The 12,102-nt window shown below is 40.8% G+C and overlaps 1 protein-coding gene across 1 annotated transcript; it reads left to right on the top strand.

Annotated features, from left to right (window-relative positions):
• Positions 1-427: 427 nt before the first annotated feature.
• On the top strand, positions 428-1,378 carry LOC109439677 (olfactory receptor 7A17). The gene has a single exon (XM_019719952.2). The coding sequence runs from the start codon at positions 431-433 to the stop codon at positions 1,376-1,378; it is 948 nt and encodes a 315-aa protein (XP_019575511.2). The 5' UTR covers positions 428-430.
• Positions 1,379-12,102: the final 10,724 nt, after the last annotated feature.

Genomic DNA, 12,102 nt, shown 5'->3' with positions numbered 1-12,102 from the left:
TAGAAAGAGGAATACCAAATAGTTGTACTTTGAATTACTTAATTCCTGGTGAGGCTGCCTATATTTTGGTTTGTTGCTTGTTCACTTTCTCTGTTGGAACAGTTAGTAGGGATTCCGAGCCTACATTCAGCCTTTCCCCCCTGTGGTCATTGTCTTCTGTATTTTTAATGAGAAATTCTGTCATGCACTGGGGAGTATAAATTGAGGAATGATCAGCTTTTAGGCAAAGAGTATACAGTGCTGAGAACAAACACTTCAGTGATGGAGAAATGAAGGTCACACTTGTACCTTAAATCTAAATGCCACAAAGCATGTAGTCAGACCACGTTTACATTTATGCAATGAGGATCTGAGTAAAGCATCTGAGTAAAGTCTATTTGTATGAAAATTACTCATGTGATTTTCATGTTTTGGAAGTCACATCTGCCTCATGGAACCGGAGAATCTTACAAGAGTTTCAGAATTTGTTCTCCTGGGACTTTCAGAGGAGCCAGACCTGCAGCCCCTCCTCTTTGGGCTTTTCCTCTCCATGTACCTGATCACTGTGTTAGGAAACCTGCTCATCGTCCTGGCCGTCAGCTCAGACTCCCACCTGCACACGCCCATGTACTTCTTCCTCTGCAACCTGTCCTTTGTGGACATCTGTTTCACCTCCACCACCGTCCCCAAGATGCTGGTGAACATCCAGATGCAGAGCAAAGTCATAACCTATGGAGGCTGCATCTTGCAGATGTACTTTTTTATATTCTTTGTAGTGTTGGATGTCAACCTCCTGACCGTGATGGCCTATGACCGCTTTGTGGCCATCTGTCACCCCCTGCACTACATGGTCATCATGAACCCTCGGCTCTGTGGACAGTTGGTTCTGGTGTCCTGGACCATCAGTGTCCTGAATTCCTTACTACAAAGCTTAATGGTGCTGAGGCTGTCCTTCTGTGCAGACTTGCAAATCCCCCACTTTTTCTGTGAACTCAACCAGATGATCCAACTTGCCTGGTCTGACACCTTTGTTAATACCCTGGTGTTGTATATTGTAACTGTGCTACTAGGTGGTGGTTCCCTGACTGGGATTCTTTACTCTTACTCCAAGATTGTTTCCTGCATACGTGCGATGTCATCTGCTCAGGGGAAGTATAAAGCATTTTCTACCTGTGCGTCTCACCTCTCGGTTGTCTCCTTATTTTATTTAACAAGCCTAGGAGTGTACCTCAGCTATCCTGCTACCCACAATGCACACCCTAGTGCTACGGCCTCGGTCCTGTACACAGTGGTCACACCCATGCTGAACCCCTTCATCTACAGTCTCAGGAATAAAGATATTAAGGGGGCTCTGAAAAGATCCTTTGGGATGACAATACAAAACGCTCGATCGTCCTGACTCAAAAAATGCCCTTGGTTTTATGGCTCCAAGTCTAAAACCAGACATTGTGATTCTTTAATCTGACTGTGTTTGTGGAATTTCCTTCTTTTATTTATATTCTGTAATATCCTTTGGTTTGATTTCAACGTCTGTGTATAATTTTTAAAAATTTTTATTTTTTTACATTATAGTTGACATTCAATATTATTTTATATTAATTTTGGGAATGCACTATAGTGGTTAGACATTCATATAATTTATGTAGTGATCCCCCCATTAGTCTGTACCTCTTGGCACTATATACAGTTGCTGCAATATTATTTACTATATTCTCTATGCTGTGCTTTACATCCCTGGGACTATTTTGTAAATATCAATTTGTATTTCTTAATCCCTTTACTTTTTACCCAGCCCACAACCCTCACCTTTCTGGCAACCATCAATTTGTTCTCTGTAAATATGAGTCTGTTTTTGTTTTGTTTACTTTTGTCTTTACATTTCACGTATAGCATGTGGTATTTGTCTTTCTCTGTCTGACTTGTTTTACTTAGCATAATACCCTCAGGTCCACCCATGTTGTCACAAATGGTAAGATTTCATTCTTTTTTATGACCATGTAATAATCCATTGTATATATGTACCACCTCTTCTTTATCCAGTCGTCAATTGATGAGCCCTTAAGTTGCTTACATATTTGGCTGTTATTAACAGTGTTGCAGTGAACATAGGGGTTCACATATCTTTCCTAATTAGTGTTTTGGATTTCTTTGGCTAATTACTCAGAAGGGGAATTGCTGGGTCATACAGTCATCCTTTTTTTAATTTTTTGAGTAAACTTCACACTGTGGTCCATATTGACTGCACCAATTTGCAATCCCACCCACAGTACACGAGAGTTCCTTTTTTCTCCACATCCTCACCAACACTTGTTGCTCATTGATGTACACCAGCCATTGTGACACGTGTGAGTTGATATCTCATTGTTGTTTTAATTTGATGATTAGTGACCTTGACCATCTTTTTACCCCTTTGACCATCAGTGTGTCCTCTTTGGAGAAATGTCTGTTCAGTCCTCTGCCTTTCTAAATGGGATTGTTTCTTTATTGAGGTGGAGTTGTATGTATTTATGAATTTGGGATATACCCTTATCCGATGTATCACTGGTGAATGTCTTGTCCCAATCAGTAGGTTGTCTTTTCTTTTTGTTGATGGTTTTCATTGCTGTTCAAAAAAATTTTAGTTGGATGTAGTTCTACTTGTTTATTTTTTGTTTTGTTTCTCTTGCCTAAGGAGATATATCAGAAAACAAATGTTACTAAGAACAATGTCAGAGAAATTACTGCCTGTGATTTCTTCTTGGAGTTTTATGGTTCGAAGTCTTACATTTAAGTCTCCCATCCATTTTGAGTTTATTCCTGTATATGGTGAAAGAAAGTGTTCCAGTTTCATATTTATGCATGTATATGTCCAGTTTTCCCAATACCATTTATCTAAGAGACTGTCTTTACCTCACTGTATATTCTTGCCTCGTTTCATACACAAAGGACCGTGTAAGTGTGGGATTTTTTCTGGGCCCTTTATTCTATTATATCGAATTAGGTGTCTGTGTTTATGCCCGTACTGTGCTGTTTTCATCACTGTAACCTTGTAGTATAGCTTGATATCAGGTAACATGATATCTCCAACTTGGTTCTTTCTCAAGAGTGCTGTGGTTATGCATGGTCTTTTGTGGTGCCATATCAATTATAAGATGATTTGTTCTAGTCTTGTGAAAAATGCAAAGTTAATATTTAGAAATCAGTTCAATTTTTATACACTAATACTGAACTATCAGAAAGAGAAATAAAGAAAACAGTCTCATTTATAATTGCATCAAAAAAATTCTTAGGAATAAATTGGACCAAAGAGGGAATAAACCTATACTCAGAAAGTACATGACACTGAAGAAAGAAATTCAAGAACATAAAATAAATGGAAGCCAATATTGTGGTATTGGACAGGAGAAATTAACATCTTAAAATGTCCATTCTGGGCTAGCCTTGTGGCTCAGGCGGTTGGAGCTCCGTGCTCCTAACTCCGAAGGCTGCCGGTTAGATTCCATATGGGCCAGCGGGCTCTCAACCACAAGATTGCCAGTTCAATTCCTCAAGTCCTGCAAGGGATGGTAGGTTCCACTCCCTGCAACTAAGATTGAACATTGCACCTTGAGCTGAGCTGCCTCCTGGATGGCTCAGTTGGTTGGAGCACGTCCTCTCAACCACAAGGTTGCCGGTTCGACTCCCGCAAGGAGTGGTGGGCTGTGCCCCCTGCAACTAGCAATGGCAACTGGACCTGGAGCTGAGCTGCGCCCTCCACAACTCAGACTGAAAGGAGAACAACTTGACTTGGAGAAAGTCCTGGAAGTACACACTGTTCCCCAATAAAGTCCTGTTCCCCTTCCTCAATAAAATCTTTAAAAAAAAAAGTCCATACTACCCAAAGCAATCTATTGACTTAACGCAATCCCTATCAAAACACCAAAAATTAGCCAAGTACATTTGGAGACGTAATTGGCTTTATTAAGTGATTCATAAATGAGGCAGTTTGCCTTACAGTAACCAGAAGGGAACAGCCAGTGCTTGTAGAAAATGGAATGTTTTCATAGGAAGAAGGGTGGGGAGAGGAGCCATTAAACATAAGAAAAGAAAAGATTCATTTTAGACCTGGGTGTTTTTGGGAGGAAGAAAGGAACTGTAAGTTTTTTATCCTACAGATTCCCTCTTCCTTCCATGGGGGATGTAGAGGGCCCTTGTGACCAGTGCTTTCACAGAAAATTCCAGACTGGTTGATTAAGATTACATTTCTAATAGAGGTCGAAACTGCCATTAGGTCCCATATTAAATCTAAATTTGTCCTGATGAGTGTTTAGCACCAGTGATGCCATTTTGTGCCTGTGATTTTCTCTTTAACTGTAGTATGAACATTTTAACAATAATAATTCTTCCAATAATTGAGCACAGAATATCTTTCCATATACGAGTCTCCTTTAAAATGCATCCATTGCTGAGTTAAAAGAGCCACACAAAAATTAAGAATACCTATTGCATGAATATATATATATTTATCTATAAATATACTAATAGATAATTATATATGTAAATTATATAAATATTTATAATTAATATATATGTAATCAATATATAATTAATTGCTTTGTTATGTGATTGTAAAAAATGTAATCACCCTGATCCTATTTCCGCATTTCTGATGGTGATATGGGCTGATGAAGCTAAATCAGGTGGGTGCTGTTAGAATAAATAAACTGTTTGGAAATAGTTGGTGAGTCTAAGAACTCTTTCTCAGGTAAGCAGTGTATGTACACATACATATATATACATTTTTTGCCTGACTCATTTCAGGTAACACACACACACACACACACACACACACACTATCACAGCATCACACCATCACACCATCACACAGACTCATTAATAATGTCCCCCTGCACCTGCACATGGAGACCCACTGAGCCACGTGTCCTAAAATGGTAGATATATACATAAGGGAGACAGGAACCTAGAGTTTTTTAGAAAAGAAAGGTAGGACCACAGAGTTCAACTAATTGGGCTCATAAACTTCCATGAACTCATCTCCCCCCTTTGATCTCCCAGCCTGATCAGTTTCCTTAAAGTCCCAGTTTTCTACTAATGCAAAAGGAAGAATTAATCCAGACCCGTATGACTGGTTGAAATTCTTTTTTTAAAAAAGATTTTATTGGGGAAGGGGAACAGGATTTCATTGGGGAGCAGTGTGTACTTTGAGGACTTTTTCAAGTCAAGTTGCTATCCTTTCAATCTTAGTTGTGGAGGGCACAGTTCAACTCCAGGTCTAGTTGCCATTTTTAGTTGCCGTTTTTTAGTTGCAGGAGGCACAGCCCACCATCCTTTTTGGGAGTCGAACCCGGCAACCTTGTGGTTGAGCGTCCACAGGCCCATGTGGGAATCGAACCGGCAGCCTTCGGCGTTAGGAGCACAGAGCTCAAACCGCCTGAACCACCGGGCCAGCCCCCGGTTGAAATTCTTAAACAAAGAATGATAGCATGAATTTGTGACTGTGAGAGAGACTTGGCATCACTGTGCTTCACGCAGAGACAGGGAAGAAGTTAACCATGAGAAGCACTTACACCCGAGGATAACAGTGCTAAGTATTGGGGGGCCCACAGCCTTCAGGTAGAAGGGACTTTGAGTGTTTTCTTGGATTGTGGCAGAATGTAGATTTGGGGTAAGTGATCCTAAAGCGTTTACATTGTCACTCCTGAATGAAGATATTTTTTTCCTTCATAAGCCAGACGTGAACTTAAAACACAGCGAAGTCTCCCTCTATGTGGCGTCCCGTCCAAGGCCCTGGCTGGCTGTTTGGCAACAGGTGTCCTGTGATGGGTGATACGGAAGAAGGGAGCCTGCCCTTCCTGAGTCACTGCAGTGACGTCACTTGAGCTGAGGCGACTTGGGGGAAACACTTTAATGGCTAAACATTCTAGCTTTGATTTTTCTCAACAGAAGTATTTGCTTTCTTCACAATTTGGGGGCTTTTGTTGGAAGACTTGACTCCAGATGAATTCATGATCCAAGGAAGTGATTGAGGAAAGGACAACACTGGCTTTCATGGTCAAGGTAGTTTCATGTAAGATGCTGGCTAAGGCAATAATATTGTTATGGTAAATTCTTTCAATTTCTGGGAAGATCTGGTTTCTAAGCCACCAGTGTTCTTGATCACTATTTAAAGGAAATGACAATTATTTCTTAATTTAAAAATATATGAAAAATATGGACAACTTCACCTCCTTGAAACTCTTCAGTTTTCTCAGTTGTGAAATGTGGATAATAAAACTACCTTTTCCATAGATATTTGAGAAGATTGAATGAGAAAATAATTAAAAATAGCTTAATAGTATCTGTCATACATTATATCCCAATAAATGCTGCAATTATTATTCTGCTCAGGAGGTGAACAAGTGTACATAGGTGGTAATCAGCTTGCTTCCCAGAAATTAGTGCAGGAATTTGGTAGCATATCAACTGGCCCTGGAAGGAGACTATGAAAACAAATCAAATCACTTACTCCTGAGTCTGCAGAATTATCTGTTCAGAGAGGCCGTTACATGTGCAGGTTGGCACCAAGCAGCAGAATAGAAGGAACAGACCTGGAAGACAGACCTGATTACAATGCAGGTGCGTGTGCTGTGTGGCCAGAGCAGTGCAGGGCCACCAGCTTCACTGGTGTGACACCTGTCCGCCAGGAGTCTGTGAGCCTAGGAGAGTATGAACGTATGTAAAGTGCCTCTCATTTGGTCAGGCACAAAGAAATTATTCTGAGATCATTTGATGCAGGTTTTATAAAAATAACTCACCTAAGGAATTACTTGAAAAGCAACCTCATGCTGTGTTCTAGATTCAAAGCCCAGAGATCGCATTCTGCTGGACATTGTTCTCTACAGTCCTGGACTTCAGCTCCCTGTTTGGTCATCAGGAGACCCTGCAAACCTTTAATTTTCTGTGAAACATTGTTAGGCTTATTGTACTATGCTTGCAAAAGCAGAATTTGAGGACACTTTGAAACAAAACAAAAAGATACCATGTCATCAAACCCTCACTTTACTCTAGGCTAAATTAAGCAGAAGAACCTTTTCTGAAAATTGTAGTTTCTGGTTTTATTGAAATTTATTAAACACGAGTCTGAACAATAACATTACTACATGCGGCCAGATTAGCAGTCATTTAGAAATAAACGTTATTAATGTCTTAAGCTTATTTATAAAACCGTTGAAGCCTGTATAAACTGGTATGCGAATAATCAAGGCAGCTTTATTCATGTCACGCCAAAGAATACACACAGGCAGGGAGAACAGAGATGCCAAAAAATGTACATATTTTAAGAGATGTGATTTATGTATTACTTTTTGAAGTTGAATGAATTACAGAAGCACTGTGTAGTATGACGTTCGCTCAAAAGATGGCGTTAATCAAATGAGCGCTAGCATCATTCATTGTGTTACTATTTTAATACAGTTCGTCCCTTTCTTAATGTGTATAGATTTTTGGGGGACCCTCTGTATGTCCACAAACTGGTGAGTAGATAAACAAAATGTGATGTATCCGTACAGTCGACTACTATTTAGCAATAAACATAAAAAGTAATGAACTACTAAAAAAACAAAAAGCAAAAAACCTACTGAAGCGCACGGGATATACCAGTGGTGTGATGTATTTTTTCAACGTTTTTATTATGACAATTTTAAACATAGAGAAAAAGTGAAAGACTCGTACAGTGATCACCTCTATGTTCATCACCTTCATTTAACACATAACATTTGTATTATTTGCTTTCTCTGCATTACGTTTCTGCGAGGAAGCATTTCAAAGCACAGGGTAGGACACTTCATTGAAATGCTACGCATGCGTTGTTTCATATCAACTTTCCTCTGTCAGCACTATTGGACTTGGGGACATATTCAAGAACTTCCGTATATTTAATATTTAATTCACATTCAAATTTCCCCTGGGGAAAGTTTTGAGACAAAGTTCTGTTCCCGTGTTGGTAAAATTTCGTAGTATACAAAAGCAATCATCTCAAGGATCTAATTTGACATCTGACTTGTGAAAAGTACTGAAGAAATACACGGGGTTCCTGCCCTCAAGTTGCTGGAAGGAGCTCTGATGGGGCAAAAACACCCGTGTGCGACCCCGAGATGAGAAACGGGCCTCGATGGAGGGCAAGCCCAACGTAGAGCTTCCTTAGCAGCGGGTCTGCGTGCGGCTCTCCGTGTCTTCCTGCATCATCAGCGAGAGGGCCTTTGGGACTCAATAGGCAGAACGGGTGGCGCCAGCAAACATGGAGTCACAGTCAGACTTGAGTGATATGTGCCTCACGTTCCTTTGCATGGCACTTAGTAAATGGTGATTTAAACACAGCCCCCGTTTTCACAAAGGTCAATGTGGAGCTGCTGGGAGAGCAAGAATGTTTCTGAAACAGTAATAAAATTGGAGGAGAGGGCTCAGTGACGTAGGGTTAAGGTGGTGGAGAAACAGCCCAGCAACATCTGGGGATTTTGAAAGACATTAAGGCAAAACTGTCCAACAGAACTTTCTGCCAGGGACATATTCTATGTTTGCACTGTCTAATGTGGTAGCTGCTGTATTGAGGCTGTTATGACTGGGGAACTGAATTTTAAATTTAATTTTTATGAAAATTTTTAAATAGTCTCATGTACCTAGTGGCTACAGTGTTGTACAGCACAGCTCTTAGCTCCCAAAACTAATGTCCCTGAGGCCATTGAAATACAAGAGGATTTCAGCAAGACTCACAGTGTTCACCAGACCAGCAGTACAAATGGGGACCATAAGGCCCAATGTGGTTCATCTTCTATCCATCCCTGAACCCATTTTTCTAATACAAGTTCTGTTTTTAAAGATATGTCTCTTCTCTACTCATGATCATAGCAAAAATTATGAAAGCTGTTTTAAGGAAATATGAACAGATGAAAACGTCATGTTTTGGGGAGAATCACTTTCCTAATTGTTTTTGCCTTTTCAGGAGGCTAGAGACTTGTATGTTGAATTAAAAAACAAACAAACCCAAGATCTAACACCTTTGAAGGCTTCCAATATTCATATCATGTAATTCTAATAAATGTGGTCAAGGTACAGGATACACGGACTGATATCCTTTTAAATCAGGGAGATCAAGCACATGAAAAAATAAAACCCAAATTCACTTGACTTCAAACCCGGTCTCCTGGGATCAGAGATTCATTAGGAAAAATTTCCTTTCTGCTTATTCCAGAGGCCCCGGGGGAAATCGGATGCTCAGCAGAGGGAATAAGAAGAGGGAACTGTGCCTGATGAGCAGATACACAGAGCGCTGTAACGCTCCTCTGTGTGGTCCCTCAGCTTGTACCACGTTGGTGGACAGGACCTGGGTGTTGCGTTTGACTCCTGAGCAGGCTGTGAACTGATGCTTCACTCCTTCCTGCTGTCTTGTGTGGGGACAGAGCTTCAGTCTCCATCATGAACCTTCCAGGGAGTAATTCTGGCTTCTACACAGAGTCCTCGCTCTCAGAGACCCCATCCAGGCGAGTCTGAGAGCCCAGCAGGTACTGAAGGAAAGTGTCAGAGAGGTCAGAAGCTGAGAACACTTACCTGAGTCAGTGCGACCCTAACAGCCCAGCCAGGAGACTAGAGATCTCCGTGTCAGTGTTCTTGGGTTATTAGTTGGTTTATAACTAAATCATTTAATACATTAATAAGGATGCTTGAATCTTCCATCCGGGGACCATAGTTAACAATTAAGTAATGGGCATGGATGTACCGTTAGGTGACATTTTGGAATGAGTGAGATGCATAAAGTAGTTGCAGTACAATGAAACCAAATCTGAAGATTTTTGCTTTTCGGGGAGTAGGAAAACAGAGTGTTAGGTGTGAAGGCCAGTGTACTGATTTAAAATTTCTAAGATGGAGTGTATTTGAGCATGTTTTGTATTCACTGGAAAGATCCAGGCCAGTGGAGGAAGGAACTACCTTACAATAGCTCTTCATGAGACATATATTGCAGTATCTTCTCTCATCCTGGGTATTCACATGAAAAAATTGTTTAATAATTAGAAAGAAGAATACCAAACAGTTTTACTTTGAATTATTTCATTCCTGGCAAGGCTGCCTATATTTTGGTTTGTTGCTTGTTTACTATCTCTGTTGGAACAGTTAATTAGGGATTCCGAGCCTACATGCAGCCTTTTCCCCCTGGTGGTCATTGTTTCCTATATTTCTAATGAGAAATTCTGTCGTGCATTGGGGAGTATTATTGAGGACCTATCAACTTCTGGGCAAAGAGTATACAGTGCTAGGAACAAAACAGTTTGGTGATGTAGAAATTAAGGTCACCCTTGTACCTTAAATCTTAATGTCACAAAAGCATTGTAGTCAGGCCTCGTTTACATTTATGCAATGAGGACTTCCGTGTACCAGCTGATGGGGTGGGATATTTCCAACTTGATTTAAAATTTCTTTTCTACTTCATGTGGGTTTTCAAATACAATGCTCTTACCCAGGGGAAGATAATGAATGAACGGAGAGGGTTCAACTCAGTCCCCTCTGCAAATTTTATTGAAAAATATCTGTATTACATTCTATTCCTGATGTAAAATATTCCCGTATGAGTTGATTAAAACAAACAAACATATGCTCTTACAGTTCTGGATGTGAGAACCCGAAATAAGTTTCATGGGCTAATATCAAGGTGTCTGCAGAGCTGGGTTCCTTCTAGAGGCTCAGGTGAAATGCTGTTTCCCTTCCTATTTCTGTTGTATTCTGGCCACAGCCTTTCCTGGCTCATGGCCATTCCTCCACCTTCAAAGCCAGCAGTTTAGCTTCTTCATCTTGTCTCTCGCTTCTACCTAGAGGACCATTGTGGGTACGTTCCTCCCACCTGGATGACACTGGGTCGTCTTCTTAACGTCAGCCGGTTAGCAAGCCTGTCCCATCTTCTACCCTAATCCTCCCCTGCTATAAAAATATCAAATGCAAAGGCACTGGGGATGGGGTGTGGACTTATTTTGGACGCCCTTATTCTGCTCATTACAAAGTCTCTTAAAAGTATATTATTGGTGTGGCTGGTTTGCTCAGTTAGTTAGAGCGTTCTGCTAATAACACCAAGATTGCCAATTCGATCGCTGCTGCCCCCTCCTTATAAAATAATTCATGCAAGGAAATAATTGATTCAAAAGACCTGAAACTGCCTGCCCCTGACTCTGACACAGGACCTCACCCTGCTCCTCAGAGCGTGTGCCACGCACCAGGAGCTGCAGCATCAACACCCCCGGGAGCCGGTTAGAAATGCAGACTCTCTGAGCCCCCAGGCCCTGCTGACTCAGATTCCGCGTCTGGTAGGAGGCTGTTGATCGTAGGTACATACAGGTTGAAGTGCTGGTCTTGACTGGGTTTGCTCACCTTCTCTCTGTTGACCTGGGGGCTGAATAATGGTTGGGTGTGGGTGCTTTCCTGTGGATTGTAGGTGTTATCAAGATTCCTTCAGGGAATGCCAGGTACCCCAGGCACAAAATTATTTCTGGGTGAGAAACACTGATGGGAAGCAGCCTGAAAAAAATTATATTCAGTTTGGACAGATCTCAAAACTCCTTCCGCTCCACCCCAGGTCCTTTAGACTGGCTATTCTTTCTTCCACATACACACGTGTCCACATTACCTTGCCTCTCCCTACCTCCTTCACTGAGGTCTCTGTTCAAATGTCACCTTGTTTGCAGGTCTTGACTAAATGCCCATGAAAAAGAGAACTCACTAGTCACTATGTTGTTTTACACTTGCTTTTCTTTCTTCATATGAGGTCACCATCTGAAATACTGTATATTTTTATTTTAGCTTGCATATTTTTTCTCCTTCATAATCTCAAAACCACAATTACTGCATCAAGTACCTAAAACACGGTGAGAGCTCAATTTGTATTTCTGAAATACATTAAGAATTTCTCATGATAACTGTAGAATACATGACACTGGAAAGAAGCAGATTGGGACAAAAATTCCTAATCTGCGATGGCACAGGAAACCCCTAAAAAGAACAAGATCCGTACAAAAACATTGAAATTAATGACTTGGCTGCAAAATATAAATTGTAGCATTGGAGCATCTGAGAAAAGTCTGCTTGTATGAAAATTACTCATGTGATTTTTCCTGTCTTGGAAGACAC

This window comes from Rhinolophus sinicus, linkage group LG07 (assembly GCF_036562045.2).
Source record: "Rhinolophus sinicus isolate RSC01 linkage group LG07, ASM3656204v1, whole genome shotgun sequence".
Lineage (NCBI taxonomy): Eukaryota > Metazoa > Chordata > Mammalia > Chiroptera > Rhinolophidae > Rhinolophus > Rhinolophus sinicus.
The sequence above is the reverse complement of the archived record's forward strand: the minus strand, read 5'-3'. Positions and strand labels throughout refer to the sequence as shown.